The sequence below is a fragment of the Oncorhynchus keta genome, chromosome 6 (assembly GCF_023373465.1).
Source record: "Oncorhynchus keta strain PuntledgeMale-10-30-2019 chromosome 6, Oket_V2, whole genome shotgun sequence".
Taxonomy (NCBI): Eukaryota; Metazoa; Chordata; class Actinopteri; order Salmoniformes; family Salmonidae; genus Oncorhynchus; species Oncorhynchus keta.
In genome coordinates, this window is record NC_068426.1 from 42,414,886 (window position 1) to 42,431,881 (window position 16,996).

The 16,996-nt window shown below is 43.2% G+C and overlaps 4 protein-coding genes across 53 annotated transcripts in view; 1 reads left to right on the plus strand and 3 right to left on the minus strand.

Annotated features, from left to right (window-relative positions):
* The window catches only part of LOC118385537 (protein FAM102A-like), a 70,450-nt gene extending 66,024 nt beyond the window's left edge, over positions 1-4,426 (minus strand). For all 50 annotated transcript variants that reach the window (XM_052521658.1, XM_052521659.1, XM_052521708.1 and 47 more), the window contains exons 1-2: positions 4,294-4,426; positions 3,393-3,741 (exon numbers count right to left, since the gene is read on the minus strand). In XM_052521658.1, coding sequence (XP_052377618.1) covers positions 3,393-3,538 — 146 coding nt within the window. In that variant the 5' untranslated portion in view covers positions 3,539-3,741; positions 4,294-4,426. The remainder of the gene's footprint in view (positions 1-3,392; positions 3,742-4,293) is intronic.
* A 6,971-nt stretch (positions 4,427-11,397) lies between these two features.
* On the minus strand, positions 11,398-12,224 carry LOC127930563 (nuclear apoptosis-inducing factor 1-like). Its single transcript, XM_052520080.1, has one exon. The coding sequence runs from the start codon at positions 12,222-12,224 to the stop codon at positions 11,646-11,648; it is 579 nt and encodes a 192-aa protein (XP_052376040.1). The 3' UTR covers positions 11,398-11,645.
* Positions 12,225-12,324: 100 nt separating this feature from the next.
* Positions 12,325-13,640, minus strand: LOC118385599 (nuclear apoptosis-inducing factor 1-like). Its single transcript, XM_052520081.1, has 3 exons — positions 13,421-13,640; positions 13,142-13,270; positions 12,325-12,878 (listed from the first exon to the last, which is right to left on the minus strand). Exons 1-3 carry the CDS (start codon positions 13,638-13,640, stop codon positions 12,325-12,327), a joined length of 903 nt encoding a protein of 300 aa, XP_052376041.1.
* Positions 13,641-14,248: 608 nt separating this feature from the next.
* LOC118385539 (calcium-binding mitochondrial carrier protein SCaMC-2-B-like) overlaps positions 14,249-16,996 on the plus strand; it is a 31,247-nt gene continuing 28,499 nt past the window's right edge. Inside the window, exon 1 of the mRNA XM_035772750.2 lies at positions 14,249-15,246. Within this exon, the coding sequence (XP_035628643.1) occupies positions 14,893-15,246 (354 nt within the window). The 5' untranslated portion in view covers positions 14,249-14,892. The remainder of the gene's footprint in view (positions 15,247-16,996) is intronic.

Sequence of the window (16,996 nt, forward strand, 5' to 3'; positions counted from 1 at the left end):
CAGCCAACTATGGCTCATTTACAGTCACGTCAAACAGAGCAGCCAGGATAAAAACAAAGTAGCAGCATTTGCATTTGTTTAAGCTGTTTTCTAGTGACATTTATTTCAATGCATCCATAACGATGAGCTAATGAGGCGTGATTTTTAGCCTGGCATAGAAAATGTGCTCACTCTTCAGGATACTGTTGTTCAGTAGAGGAGCTAGCCATCAACACAGCTAACACAATCCGTTCAAACAGAAGCTGGAAAGACTGCAAACTAGCTGTACTTCGTTTCGTTTGACCTTTTTTCGAATGACATTTCTTTGTATATATCAGTAAAAATGATGTGTTCATCACTATGGGACAATTGAAAATAGAATTTGAATATTGAAACAATGTTGCAAATGTCGTAGAGACAGACAGTAAGGTTGATACAAATCTCTGCTGATGAAAACTAAATGTTTGCCTAAAAAAAAATGTGAGATCATTTCTAGATGCTTTTTAATAGTGGAGACCAAGTTTATAAATTGCCTGGCTGGGCTGGTGAGACAGTGGATTGCGCAGTCAGATGGAATAGAGTAAATATGCATTTTAACACCATAGCTGGTGGTAACTTATGGAATAGACACCAGCTGGAATGCAGTTTTAACCAATCAGCATTCAGGATTAGACCTACCCGTTGTATAAATCTGCATAATACCCTGACAGATCTCCCTACCTCTCTCTGCAGGCTAACTAGACCCTGGTGTCTTAATCAAAGACAGTAATTCCTGGGAGACAGTGGATGAGATCATTACCCAAAACGTGACGAGAGGGGGAAGGAGAAAAACAACTGTAGCAGAGAACTAGGGCTGTAGCCTAGTGTAAATAGACTAGAGCTAGATCTGTGCTAATGTGAAGGGTTAGAGTAAGTGGACAAGTGCGGGAATATAGTAAAGGGGTTACGTTAGAGTAAATACAGGGGATGCTACACACTGGTGGGGGGGGTTGCTGCTGATCATTTTTGGTAGACGGTGGGACGGGGCACCACTTAACAGATCGCTACTATAGATCGATTAACCACCCTGTCTGGCGGACATACAGCTCTAGGAGGATTACAACTGTTATGAGAAGGACTGTTTTGCTTCGGAGTACTAGAGGCATCCATGGATTTCAACATATCCCCCATGCTGAGATATAAACACACAATTACAAATGGAGACTCCCAGATGGTGTAGGATGAGTGTTGGAATGCAATTAACTGAAATGAACCAAGCCTGTGAAGTATAACTGTCTACAAAAGCACTAGTTTCCACCTTGTCAGTCCAACTTCGAGCGCTGAGTGTGACAGGGAAACGGTAGGAGCACTCACACACAATCACAGCAAGCAATTTGACGCAATACAAACACAAAATAGGCCTACTTAAACATAAATGTACATATACATAAATGTCTTGGAAAATCATTGTTGCCAAAAAGGATAAGATGGACATATCCCTATATCATTAATATGGACATATCCCTATATCATTAATATGGACATATCCCTATATCATTAATATGGACATATCCCTATATCATTAATATGGACATATCCCTATATCATTAATATGGACATATCCCTATATCATTAATATGGACATATCCCTATAATATGGACATATATAATATGGGCATATCCCTATATCATTAATATGGACATATCCCTATAATATGGACATATTTATCATTTATGGACATATCCCTATATCATTAATATGGACATATCCCGATATCATTAATATGGACATATCCCTATATCATTAATATGGACATATCCCTATATCATTAATATGGACATATCCCGATATTAATATGGACATATCCCTATATCATTAATATGGACATATCCCTATATCATTAATATGGACATATCCCTATATCATTCTGGACATATCTATATCATTAATATGGACATATCCCTATATCATTAATATGGACATATCCCTATATCATTAATATGGACATATCCCTATATCATTAATATGGACATATCCCTATATCATTAATATGGACATATCCCTATATCATTAATATACATATCCCTATATCATTAATATGGACATATCCCTATAATATGGACATATCCCTATAATATGGACATATCCCTATATCATTAATATGGACATATCCCTATATCATTAATATGGACATATCCCGATATCATTAATATGGACATATCCCGATATCATTAATATGGACATATCCCTATATCATTAATATGGACATATCCCTATATCATTAATATGGACATATCCCTATATCATTAATATGGACATATCCCTATATCATTAATATGGACATATCCCTATATCATTAATATGGACATATCCCTATATCATTAATATGGACATATCCCTATATCATTAATATGGACATATCCCTATATCATTAATATGGACATATCCCTATATCATTAATATGGACATATCCCTATATCATTAATATGGACATATCCCTATATCATTAATATGGACATATCCCTATATCATTAATATGGACATATCCCTATATCATTAATATGGACATATCCCTATATCATTAATATGGACATATCCCTATAATATGGACATATCCCTATATCATTAATATGGACATATCCCTATATCATTAATATGGACATATCCCTATATCATTCCATTAAACAAACTGCTAGAATTATTATTTGGTGTCTGCAAACAGAAAAGTGTTTTTTTTTTAAACAGGCAGAGAGTGACACATCTGCAAAAAGCAACAAAAACTAAATATAAAATTGTTATTACATTTGTTGCAAATTTTGGCAGGGATCCAAGTAGCCAATTCACAGAGTGCAAGATCCTATTATTCTTGAGATCCTATTATACTCTTAAAGAAATATATATTATGTTTAGAAAACTGACCTCGCTTATAATAGCTACCTAATAATCCTCTGTTTACAACTAATAACTTGTCCTAGGCCTACAGGCTAATCCTTCGTGTGCCTACATTGATAAAACTCTTGTGTGTTCCACTTGTCATCTATTGTGTAGGCCTATCAGGCTAATCCTTTGTGTGCCTACATTGATAAAACTCTTGTGTGTTCCACTTGTCATCTATTGTGTAGGCCTACTCAGGCTAATCCTTCGTGTGCCTACATTGATAAAACTCTTGTGTGTTCCACTTGTCATCTATTGTGTAGGCCTACTCAGGCTAATCCTTCGTGTGCCTACATTGATAAAACTCTTGTGCCAACCTACATTGATCAAATCAAGCTTTCAGGACATTCAGGCAATAGCCTAGCCTGGGTGCCAGCCTGTTCCTGCTTTCTTGCAAACCCCTTACAGAATTGTCATGTAAAACAGACTGGTAGCCAGGCTAGCAATAGCCTTCCCTACCCCCATGTAAAAAAATATTTGACATGATAATTGTTTTTACCTGGATGATGAGATGGCAAAGTCCCCACCATCCAACAATCGGATCTTGCAGAAAAGTACCCCGTTGACAAACGGCACGGCTGTGAGCTCCTCCAATGTAAAATGGATTTGAAACTTGAACTTCTTCTTTTTCATTAAAAACGCCATTGAGATGGTTGAACTGGTGAACTGAAATATGTCAATAATTGATAGGTTTATGCAGCAGAAATATTCCTAAATGAAACCTTTGGGATTGACCAACAAAATGGATAGGAAATGAAACAAAGTAAAAATGTCGTTTTCAATCAGGAGCTTGGAAGTCCTTGATATTGTTGGATCAGTATCTCTGATGACTCCGTGTTGATTCGGACCTGGAGCAGGGGGAAAAATACAAGAATATGTGCTTTATTACGACCATATATGCTGGAGATGATTACAAACGCATCTCACATGTTATCCCCAATTTATCTCAAATAGGTTATAAGCCTTTCATTAAATATCTATAAAAAAAAAAAACTTTATTACGATATTCAATTTGGCCAACTCGAAATAAAATATTTTGAAGGCATACCCTACACAGAATACATGCTTTGTAAAGATGTAGCTTTTCTTTACACCGTGTTGGTTATGGGATTTGGAAATTACGATAAACTACACCATCCCCCAAAACAATTTAATGCACACATTTATTTGCTAATCGGTGATTTCCAGGAGTCAGCATCGGTCAACAATAACAAGGAAAGATAGTTCGTTGGTCCCATTACCAATTCGACTCTTCTGCATACATTCTACCAAGTATTTCTTGTCAACCCTCCACGCAAACACAATCGCATTTCACCCACAGGCCGACATTAAATTCACCAAAGTGATACACAACACAAGCCCAACTCGAAGGCAGTGAAATTACGTAAAAATATTTTTACCTCATGTTCAACGAAGACAACAGGACATCTCCCCAGTCAAATTAAACGGACATTCATACTTTACTTTGAATCAGGGTGGTCTGGTCTGGTCCCTCCTCTCTTCCAAACAGAGCTGCTTAAGCACCGCCTTTGGCTTAGAGAAGCGTGTAGGTTGCGCTTTGCATTATGTTTAATAAGTCACCTGACTTGATACAGTCTTTACATATATATATAAACATCTTAAACATTAGAATCCATTTATTGTATCCAATCAAGAGTGATATCATTTTCTGTTCATTAATACACCTCAATCACCATTTTAGGCAAAATAAATAACGATGAAATTGTTGCGTTCCTCTATAGACCTACTCTTAACATATGACAATTATGTGAAAACATCAACGTAGGTTTATTTGTAGTCCTGAGAAATCACTAAAATAAGTCATCTCCACGCTGTAATGTCAAATTGTGATTTAAATCTTAACATATACCGCCATCTGCTGGTAATAGTAACATTGACGTTGCATCCCCAGATTCGTATTGCATTAAAGGACACATTTTACATACAGTAAGTGGTATCAGCATCAACTAACTGTATTTTCCCATCAGATCCCCAATATTTCAGTTAATGAAATAGTGACACAATTTAAAACACTACAGAGATGAATGGGTCAGATTCAGTCCTACAAATGCAATAAAATAAAAATAGAGAAAAGGTTAAAAAAAAAAAACGAAAGTAAATACGAATATTTCATGGTATCATTTAAACAAAGTTTATTTTGTAGCTATGATTTTTTGAAATATTTGATATCCCTTGGAAAAAAATAAAACATTTCTGCACAGTTACAAAATCATGATGCAATTCTGGCCCATTGTCTGTAAAGAAAACTGTCTTCCATTCCAATTTCATATCAGGAATAACAACTGAAATAATACAACAGATTGCTCCAAGATGGCATAGCAGTCAGACGTCTTTTGTCCTCGTCTTGTCGTGTATATATATATATTTACAACTTTCCTCGCATACATTTTTATATATATTTTTTTTATTTTCCATAAACTCATCTTCAAAACACTCTCCTGCAACCCACCTCACCAATTTATATTTTTTTTAAAGAAATATTATTTACCTCAAATCTGTAATCCTCCATAGAAGCTAGCCAGAAGCTAATCCAGAAGCTAGCCTGAAGCTAACCAGAAGATAATCAGAAGCTAGTTAGCTTCTTTACGGGCTAATCGTTAGTATTCAGCTAACCACGGTTTGTGGTCATCAGCTATCCTTTAGCTCGAAAATCTATCACCAGTTTTGTACGACGCGGCTCGGAACATACCGGACCGATTTTTCTCTCCATGTCCCCGGATTTCAACCGCAAACTCTGGACATTTCTACCTGGATCTCGCAGCTAGCTAGCTGCTATCCGTGTGACTATCGGCTTACGTCGATTCTGGAGCAAACATAAATTATTCCAGAGCTAGCCAGCTGAAGAGTTCCATCAGTCACTCCTGGGCTACAGTCACCTATCTGGACCCGTTTTACTGCCAACGCGGAGCCCCACCGGGCCTTCACAACGACTACCGACGTTATCTACCCGAGGGTGTTATTCGGCTGGCTCCTTAGTCGCGACGTTACCTGAACGCCCACCTGCGGTCCGCTTATCGTTAGCTGTCTTATCGGCTGCTATCTGAATAGACCTATCGGACATTTTTTTTTCTTTCTTGGGCCTCTATAACTATATCTATTGTTTTTTTTTTTTTGCGAATTGGATTGATCCCCTCTACCACACGGAACCCCACTAATCCTACCGACGGAAACGCACAAGGTGGCTAAAAACAGACCTCCATCCTATGCTAGCTTGCTACCGATGGCACGGCTAGCTGTCTGAATCGCCGTGACCCCAGCCAACCTCACTACTCACTGGACTCTTTTGATCACTCTACTAAGCATGCCTCTCCTTAATGTCAATACGCCTTGTCCATTGCTGTTCTGGTTAGTGTTTATTGGCTTATTTCACTGTAGAGCCTCTAGTCCTGCTCACTATACCGTATCCAACCTACAGTGTGGCAAAAAAAAGTATTTAGTCAGCCACCAATTGTTCTGGAAAATAAGTATTTGGTCACCTACAAACAAGCAAGATTTCTGGCTCTCACAGACCTGTAACTTCTTTAAGAGGCTCCTCTGTCCTCCACTCATTACCTGTATTAATGACACCTGTTTGAACTTGTTATCAGTATAAAAGACACCTGTCCACAACCTCAAACAGTCACACTCCAAACTCCACTATGGCCAAGACCAAAGAGCTGTCAAAGGACACCAGAAACAAAATTGTAGACCTGCACCAGGCTGGGAAGACTGAATCTGTAATAGGTAAGCAGCTTGGTTTGAAGAAATCAACTGTGGGAGCAATTATTAGGAAATTGAAGACATACAAGACCACTGATAATCTCCCTCGATCTGGGGCTCCACGCAAGATCTCACCCCATGGGGTCAAAATGATCACAAGAACGGTGAGCAAAAATCCCAGAACCACACAGGGGGGACCTAGTGAATGACCTGCAGAGAGCTGGGACCAAAATAACAAAGCCTACCATCAGTAACACACTACACCGCCAGAGACTCAAATCCTGCAGTGTCAGACGTGTGTCAGACGTGTCCCCCTGCTTAAGCCAGTACATGTCCAGGCCCGTCTGAAGTTTGCTAGAGAGCATTTGGATGATCCAGAAGAAGATTGGGAGAATGTCATATGGTCAGATGAAACCAAAATATAACTTTTTGGTAAAAACTCAACTCGTCGTGTTTGGAGGACAAAGAATGCTGAGTTGCATCCAAAGAACACCATACCTACTGTGAAGCATGGGGGTGGAAACATCATGCTTTGGGGCTGTTTTTCTGCAAAGGGACCAGAATGACTAATCCGTGTAAAGGAAAGAATGAATGGGGCCATGTATTGTGAGATTTTCCATCAGCAAGGGCATTGGAGATTAAATGTACCTGGGTCTTTCAGCATGGCAATGATCCCAAACACACCGCCCGGGCGACGAAGGAGTGGCTTCGTAAGAAGCATTTCAAGGTCCTGGAGTGGCCTAGCCAGTCTCCAGATCTCAACCCCATAGAAAATCTTTGGAGGGAGTTGAAAGTCAGTGTTGCCGAGCAACAGCCCCAAAACATCACTGCTCTAGAGGAGATCTGCATGGAGGAATGGGCCAAAAAACAGCAACAGTGTGTGAAAACCTTGTGAAGACTTACAGAAAACATTTGACCTCTGTCATTGCCAACAAAGGGTATATAACAAAGTATTGAGAGAAACTTTTGTTATTGACCAAATACTTATTTTCCACCATAATTTGCAAATAAATTCATTAAAAATCCTACAATGTGATTTTCTTTTCTCATTTTGTCTGTCATTGTTGAAGTGTACCTATGATGAAAATTACAGGCCTCTCATCTTTTTAAGTGGGAGAACTTGCACAATTGTTGGCTGACTAAATACTTTTTTCCCCCACTGTATTAGTTCCACCACCCACACATGCGATGACATCTCCTGGTTTCAATTATGTTTCTAGACACAATATCTCTCTCATCATCACTCAATACCCAGGTTTACCTCCACTGTATTCACATCCTACCATACCTTTGTCTGTACATTACACCTTGAAGCTATTTTATCGCCCACATAAACCTCCTTTTACTCTCTGTTCCAGACGTTCTAGACGACCAATTCTTATTTCTTTTAGCCGTACCCTTATCCTACTCCTCCTCTGTTCCTCTGGCGATGTAGAGGTGAATCCAGGCCCTGCAGTGCCGAGCTCCACTCCTATTCTCCAGGCGCTCTCTTTTGATGACTTCTGTAACCGTAATAGCCTTGTTTTCATGCATGTTAACATTAGAAGCCTCCTCCCTAAGTTTGTTTTATTCACTGCTTTAGCACACTCTGCCAACCCGGATGTTCTAGCTGTGTCTGAATCCTGGTTTAGGAAGACCACAAAAAATTCTGAAATTTTCATCCAAAACTACAAAATTTTCAGACAAGATAGAACTGCCAAAGGGGGTGGTGTTGCAATCTACTGCAAAGATAGCCTGCAGAGTTCTGTCCTACTATCCAGGTCTGTACCCAAACAATTTGAACTTCTACTTTTAAAAATCCACCTCTCTAAAAACAAGTCTCTCACTGTTGCCGCCTGCTATAGACCACCCTCTGCCCCCAGCTATGCTCTGGACACCATGTGTGAACTGATTGCCCCCCATCTATCTTCAGAGCTTGTGCTGCTAGGCGACCTAAACTGGAACATGCTTAACTCCCCAGCCATCCTACAATCTAAGCTTGATGCCCTCAATCTCGCACAAATTATCAATGAACCTACCAGATACCTCCCCAAAGCCTTAACACAGGCACCCTCATACATATCATCCCCACCAACTTGCCCTCTAAATACACCTCTGCTGTCTTCAACCAAGATCTCAGCGATCACTGCCTCATTGCCTGCATCTGTAATGAGTCTGCAGTCAAATTACCTCCACTCATCACTGTCAAACGCTCCCTGAAACACTTCAGCGAGCAGGCCTTTCTAATCGACCTGGCCGGGGTATCCTGGAAGGATATTGATCTCATCCCGTCAGTAGAGGATGCCTGTTTTTTTTTTAAATGCCTTCCTAACCATCTTAAATAAGCACGCCCCATTCAAGAAATTTAGAACCAGGAACAGGAATATAGCCTTTGGTTCTCCCCAGAACTGACTGCCCTTAACAAACACAAAAATATCCTATGGCGTTCTGCATTAGCATCGAACAGCCCCCGTGATATGCAGCTCAGGGAAGCTAGAAACCATTATACACAGGCAGTTAGAAAAGCAAAGGCTAGCTTTCTCAAGCAGAAATTTGCTTCCTGCAACACTAACTCAAAAAAGTTCTGGGACACTGTAAAGTCCATGGAGAATAAGAACACCTCCTCCCAGCTGTCCACTGCACTGAAGATAGGAAACACTGTCACCACTGATAAATCCACTATAATTGAGAATTTCAATAAGCGTTTTTGTATGGCTGGCCATGCTCTCCACCTGGCTATTCCTACACCGGTCAACAGCACTGCACACCCTACAGGAACTCGCCCAAGCCTTCCCCATTTCTCCTTCTCCCAAATCCAGTCAGCTGATGTTCTGAAAGAGCTGCAAAATCTGGACCCCTACAAATCAGCCGGGCTAGACAATCTAGACCCTTTCTTTCTAAAATGATCTGCCAAAATTGTTGCCACCCCTATTACTAGCCTGGTCAACCTCTCTTTCGTGTCGTCTGAGATTCCCAAAGATTGGAAAACAGCTGCGGTCATCTTCCTCTTCAAAGGGGGGGACACTCTTGACCCAAACTGCTAAAGACCTATATCTATCCTACCCTGCCTTTCTAAGGTCTTCGAAAGCCAAGTCAACAAACAGATTACCGACCATTTCGAATCTCACCATACCTTCTCTGCTATGCAATCTGGTTACAGAGCTGGTCATGGGTGCACCTCAGCCACGCTCAAGGTCCTAACCGATATCTTAACCGCCATCGATAAGAAACATTACTGTGCAGCCGTATTCATTGATCTGGCCAAGGCTTTCGACTCTGTCAATCACCACATCCTCATCGGCAGACTCGACAGCCTTGGTTTCTCAAATGATTGCCTCGCCTGGTTCACCAACTACTTATCTGATAGAGTTCAGTGTGTAAAATCGGAGGGTCTGCTGTCCGGACCTCTGGCAGTCTCTATGGGGGTGCCACAGGGTTCAATTCTTGGACCGACTCTCTTCTCTGTATACATCAATGATGTCGCTCTTGCTGCTGGTGAGTCTCTGATCCACCTCTACGCAGACACCATTCTGTATACTTCTGGCCCTTCTTTGGACACTGTGTTAACAACCCTCCAGGCAAACTTCAATGCCATACAACTTTCCATGGCCTCAAATTGCTCTTAAATACAAGTAAAACTAAATGCATGCTCTTCAACCGATCGCTGCCTGCACCTGCCCGCCTGTCCAACATCACTACTCTGGACGGCTCTGACTTAGAATACGTGGACAACTACAAATACCTAGGTGTCTGGTTAGACTGTAAACTCTCCTTCCAGACCCACATCAAACATCTCCAATCCAAAGTTAAATCTAGAATTGGCTTCCTATTTCGCAACAAAACATCCTTCACTCATGCTGCCAAACATACCCTTGTAAAACTGACCATCCTACCAATCCTCGACTTCGGCGATGTCATTTACAAAATAGCCTCCAATACCCTACTCAGCAAACTAGATGTAGTCTATCACAGTGTCATCCGTTTTGTCACCAAAGCCCCATATACTACCCACCACTGCGACCTGTACACTCTCGTTGGCTGGCCCTCGCTTCTTACTCGTCGCCAAACCCACTGGCTCCATGTCATCTACAAGACCCTAGTAGGTAAAGTCCCCCCTTATGTCAGCTCGCTGGTCACCATAGCATCACCCACCTGTAGCACGTGCTCCAGCAGGTATATCTCTCTGGTCACCCCCAAAACCAATTCTTTCTTTGGCCGCCTCTCCTTCCAGTTCTCTGCTGCCAATGACTGGAACAAACTACAAAAATCTCTGAAACTGGAAACACTTATCTCCCTCACTAGCTTTAAGCACCAACCGTCAGAGCAGCTCACAGATTACTGCACCTGTACATAGCCCACCTATAATTTAGCCCAAACAACTACCTCTTTCCCTACTGTATTTTTTTAATTATGCTCCTTCGCACCCCATTATTCTTCCACTGCAAATCTACCATTCCAGTGTTTTACTTGCTATATTGTATTTACTTTGCCACCATGGCCTTTTTTTGCCTTTACCTCCCTTATCTCATCTCATTTGCTCACATCGTATATAGACTTGTTTATACTGTATGCTTGTTTTACTCCATGTGTAACTCTGTGTCGTTGTATGTGTCGAACTGCTTTGCTTTATCTTGGCCAGGTCGCAATTGTAAATGAGAACTTGTTCTCAACTTGCCTACCTTGGTTAAATAAAGGTTAAATAAAATTGTAAAAAATAAAAACAGCTCTGCCTGGGTCAATTTAGCTCTTCTAAGAAGAATATGTTTTTGAAGATTGTATATACTATTTTTAGTAAGTATGGCTAGTCAATTATACAAATCCATAATGGAAAATGTGAACTTCATTTTACAACCATTACAGCAACTTATTTCTATCTAGAACTATAACACTAAACCTCTGTGCATGCTCTTTCTGAGGGAACTCATTACAGTTATCTTTCTCATATTTCATACAAGCATGAGCAAGCTCACAAACACATTTCATACACACACACACTCTCACACACACTTTATTGTTCATCCTCGGCTGGCTGTGGCAACGGGATCTTGGGCCTCTATTGCGAGCCCTCTGCAAGAGTCCCCGAGTTGTTGGAGTTGTCAGTCCCGCTCTGCAGGAACTTCCTCGGGTCTTTAAAAGCCGGCCTCATCATCTGAACCAGGGCCAGCAGGGCTGCCTGGGTGCACTCCAGTGCCTGGGCCTGCCTCTCCTGGGCATAGGCCTGCGCCTCCTGGGCATAGGCCTGCCTCTCCTGGGCATAGGCCTGCCTCTCCTGGGCATAGGCCTGCCTCTCCTGGGCATAGGCCTGCCTCTCCTGGGCATAGGCCTGCGCCTCCTGGGCATAGGCCTGCCTCTCCTGGGCATAGGCCTGCCTCTCCTGGGCATAGGCCTGCCTCTCCTGGGCATAGGCCTGCCTCTCCTGGGCATAGGCCTGCCTCTCCTGGGCATAGGCCTGCGCCTCCTGGGCATAGGCCTGCCTCTCCTGGGCATAGGCCTGCCTCTCCTGGGCATAGGCCTGCCTCTCCTGGGCATAGGCCTCCGCCTCCTGGGCATAGGCCTCCGCCTCCTGGGCATAGGCCTCCGCCGCCTGGGCATAGGCCTGCCTCCTGGGCATAGGCCTGCGCCTCCTGGGCATAGGCCTGCCTCCTGGGCATAGGCCTGCCTCTCCTGGGCATAGGCCTGCCTCTCCTGGGCATAGGCCTGCCTCTCCTGGGCATAGGCCTGCCTCTCCTGGGCTAGGCCTGCCTCCTGGGCAGGCCTGCCTCTCCTGGGCATAGGCCTGCCTCTCCTGGGCATAGGCCTGCCTCCTGGGCATAGGCCTGCCTCTCCTGGGCATAGGCCTGCCTCTCCTGGGCATAGGCCTGCCTCTCCTGGGCATAGGCCTCCGCCTCCTGGGCATAGGCCTCCGCCTCCTGGGCATAGGCCTCCGCCTCCTGGGCATAGGCCTGCCTCTCCTGGGCATAGGCCTGCCTCTCCTGGGCATAGGCCTGCGCCTCCTGGGACCTACGGATCATCTGAAGTAATTGGTTCTGGCCCTTCAGATGCTGAGCGATCTGCCTCACGTGCACATTGGTGACCCACTGTTCCTGGAGGAGCCGTGCCGAGTTGAGGGCAATGCGGCTCTTCAGCTCCTGGGGCTTGGCCTGGCTGGGCGGTTGGGTCGAAGACACTGCCGCCAGCATTTTCACTGGATGCGACTCCATGGCGGTCACCACGGTGGGTGTGGCCTCGGTGGTGGTGCAGTACTCCACCATGCCGCCTTCCTCCAGAGTGTGGTACGTGGTCTCGGCTGGTGGGAAAAAAAGACAGACAGCTTGTTAGAAAAGGATTCTTCACTCCTGGTCCCAGAGAGCTACAGGCTGCGTAAGATTTTTCTCCAGCCTAGCACGAACACTTCTGATTCTACTATTCAAATTAAGACCGTGATTAGCTGAATCATATGTGTTAGTGCTGGGCTGTAAGAAAAGCCGACTCACCCTGTATAGTTCACCTTGCAACTGCCTCCACAACAATTTACAGAACCAGACTCTTCAAACCGAATAAACGACTTACCATCTAGGGATTTCGTCTCCTCGCATGATGCTGAAGCTGTCTGAAGGCCTACAAATATCAGAAACTGTGTTTTGAATAGGTTAAGCAATGTATTAAAGCACTGTTTTCCCTTTAATTTGGGGTGGCAACCTGAATAAATGGTTATTGTGACATAAATAAATAACGTTATCATCTTTATACTAGTAATGTGGAAAATTGGAGCTTTGAAAAACTGGAATTTGCTCTAGCACTCCTTGCCAAAGTCATTGCAGCCTGGTGAGAAACGTATGAAAAACGTACTTTCCGTGAGTGTCACGGTGGTGACTGAGCTCATAGTAACAGGTAAAGTTATCTCAGCATTTGGGTCTCCAGGAGGTAAACTGATGATAGTCGCCTCTCCCAAGAGGTTACAAATACGCTGCTGCATAGCAGTGAGGATAACGGGAACCGAAGTGCAGTCGGTAGTGTCCTCAATTGCCGCCCTCGCCTGTGCCACTTTGCGCCTCACCTCGGTCTTCATATCTGACCACTTCTTCTTGACCTCGGCCAATTCTCTTGGGCAGGTTGTTACAGCGTTCACCTTCTTCAGGATTTCTATCCACGCGTTATTCTTTGCTATGTGAGTGTGAACGAGTATGTGCTTTTGTTTCTCAATTTCCTCCACAATAATTTCGACCTCTCTCTCAGAAAAATTAATTTTTCTCTTTTTGCCATTCGATGCATAAATTGCTGTTTCTTTTAAATACTTGTGCGTAATGTACGTAAAATAGTACGATTTACTCCGCAGAACCAACCAACGTTGCACTGTGGTTGGTTACAATTCCTCCTGTTTTGCCTGCTGCGGTTGGCTAAACCAATTGCCAATTGTTTATCCCAATTAAAGTAATTATCTCGCTCCATGTAGTAAAAAAACATAATCAAACTGACAAAATGTCAACATTTGCATCAATATGAATGCAGGCTGTGTTGTAATGTGGATGTTTTTTTAATGAGCGTAGTTTATTTTCATTTATGGATTCATTTGAACCGCTTTCGTTCTAGAGTTTCAAAAATGTACATCAACGATGGTGATTGGCTACTGGACCTATCCATCATGCACGTTCCAACACCCTCCCTATTCACTAGTCATTTCCTGGCAGGAACCCGAGGTTGAAAATGCTAAAAGTAGACAGGAAGAGTCCTTTACGGCACCGGCTTTTTTCGGGGGGTTTGTGGAATCACTTATCAATCCAACTGCCAAGTCAAACGGGAGGAATTCGCCGGCTATATAGCCAAGAAATTGGCAGTGGACATCTTCAATACCAGTAGAAGGTATCACTGAAGTGACTTTCGTGGCACATTACAACAAAAAAACGTGTTGAAATTTACAGTATATTGACTAAGTTACATTGTAACGCGGCTCAGCATCCACCTCATCACTTCTCAGTTGGCAGACGTAGCTAACGTTAGCTAGCTAGCTAGCTATTTTGCCGGTTGCTAGTACGCCAACCGAGTTAGCAGAGAATTAAAGAAGTCAACCGTTATGGACCAAACCTGGATAACGGTGGAATGAGATAGTTACATTGCAAAGTTTACATTTGACTGTTTAGTCTGCACTACTTTTAGCCGTCCTTCTGAGCAGTTTAGTTAGAACGCACGTGACGTGGTGGCTAAAATAGACTTGTCCATATTTTGCAGCTTGCCAAAACTACCCCAATTTACATTACATTTAGATATAGTAAAATATCGGCTATCGATTGTAATAGTTTGATAATTTTGGTTCCATCCGTGTGATGCACAAGCAAGGGTCGTTCGTGTCCCCCTTGCTCAGCGGGGTCTTTTGTCAATGCCAAGCAGATGAGGCGCACCGGGGTTCTGACCCGGGTGGCGGGGTCGAGGATACTGGGGGTCCATCCTTCCCATCCCCACCTCGGGCTCGGCCGTTGTCAGGGCTGAACACAGGTTCCTGTGATGACTCCTGTGAACCATCGTATCTATGCGAACTTTGTGGTGGACCCGAGCAGGACCACAGACTGAAAGTGCTGTTTCAAGTCCTGGACGTGAATGGTGATGGGGGCATCTGCGTCAACGACCTGTCCATTGGGCTCAAGAAACTGGGCGTTCATCGCACAGAACTCGAGCTTATGGTAAGTGTGTCGTTTTATTACAGTGCCTTTGGAAAGTATTCAGACCCTTAACATTATTCAGTTTGTTAGTTAGCCTTATTTAAAAATGTATTAACATTCTTTTTTTTTCTTTTTTTAAACCTACATAACATACCTCATAATGAAAGCGAAACAGGTTTAGATTTTTTTTTCAAGTTTATTATAAATAAGAAACATAAATACCTTATTTACAGAAGTATTCAGGCCATTTGCAATGAGATTTGAAATTGAGCTCGGGTGCATCCCGTTTCCATTGATCATCGTTGAGATCCTTGAGTCCACCTGTGGTAAATTCAATTGATTGGACATTATTTGGAAAGGCACACTCCTGTCTATATAAGGCTCAAGCCATGAGGTCGAAGGAATTGTCCATAGAGCTCAGAATTGTGTCGAGGCACAGATCTGGGGACGGGTACCAAAATATTTCTGCAGCATTGAAGGTCCCCAAGAACACACTGGCCTCCATCATTCTGCAGCATTGAAGGTCCCCAAGAACACACTGGCCTCCACCATTCTGCAGCATTGAAGGTCCCCAAGAACACACTGGCCTCCATCATTCTGCAGCATTGAAGGTCCCCAAGAACACACTGGCCTCCATCATTCTGCAGCATTGAAGGTCCCCAAGAACACACTGGCCTCCATCATTCTGCAGCATTGAAGGTCCCCAAGAACACACTGGCCTCCATCATTCTGCAGCATTGAAGGTCCCCAAGAACACACTGGCCTCCATCATTCTTAAATGGAAGAAGTTTGAAACCACAAACTCTTCCAATAGCTGGCTTCCTGGCCAATCTGAGCAATCAGGGGAAAGGGCCTTGGTCAGGGAGGTGACCAAGAACCCAATGGTCACTCTGACAGAGCTCTAGAGTTCCTCTGGCGATGAGAGAACCTTCCAGAAGGACAACCATTTCTGCAGCACGCCACCAATCAGGCCTGTATGGTAGAGTGGCCAGATGAAAGCCACTCCTCAGTAAATGCTCATGACAGCCTGCTTGGAGTTTGCCAAAAGGCACCTAAAGACTCTCAGACCATGAGAAACAAGGTTATCTGGTCTGATGAAACCAATATTGAATTTTTTGGCCTGAAGGCCAAGCGTTACGTCTGGAGGAAACCTGGCATCATCCCTAAGGTGAAGCATGGTGGAGGCAGCATCATGCTGTGGGGATGTTCTTCACTGGCAGACTAGTCAGGATCGAGGCAAAGATTAACAGAGTAAAGTACAGAGAGATCCTTGATGAAAATCTGCTCCAGAGCCATCAGGACCTCCGACTGAGGCGAAGGTTCACCTTCAAACAGGACAACGACCCTAAGCACACAGCCAAGACAATGCAGGAGTGGCTTCAAGACAAGTCTCTGAATGTCTTTGTGGCCCAGCCAGAGCCCAGACTTGAACCCGATATACCATCTCTGGAGAGACCTGCAGCAACGCTCCTCATCTAACCTGACAGTGTTTGAGAGGATCTGCAGAGAGAAATGGGGAAAAACTTCCCAAATACAGGTGTGCCAAGCTTGTAGTGTCATACCCAAAAAGACTTGAAGCTGTAATCGCTGCCAATGGTGCTTCAACAAAGTACTGAGTTAAAGGGTCTGAATACTTATGTAAATGTGATATTTCTGTTTTCCATTGAATACATTAGCGAAAATTTCTAAACCTGTTTTCCTTTTTCATTCTGGGATAGTGTGTTTAGATTGAGGTGGGGAAACAATTTTTAACCACTTTTAGAATAAGGTT

What these genes read in the sequence shown, in the direction of transcription:
- LOC127930563 (XM_052520080.1), bottom strand. Translation starts at nt 12,224, where the DNA reads ATGCCCAGGAGGCGCAGGCCTATGCCCAGGAGGCAGGCCTATGCCCAG.
- LOC118385599 (XM_052520081.1), bottom strand. Translation starts at nt 13,640, where the DNA reads ATGAAGACCGAGGTGAGGCGCAAAGTGGCACAGGCGAGGGCGGCAATT. An exon ending in CACCGTGACACTCACGGAAA is followed by an intron (nt 13,271 to 13,420) that starts GTACGTTTTTCA and finishes CCATTTATTCAG; the next exon opens with GTTGCCACCCCAAATTAAAG. An exon ending in GGAGACGAAATCCCTAGATG is followed by an intron (nt 12,879 to 13,141) that starts GTAAGTCGTTTA and finishes TTTTCCCACCAG; the next exon opens with CCGAGACCACGTACCACACT.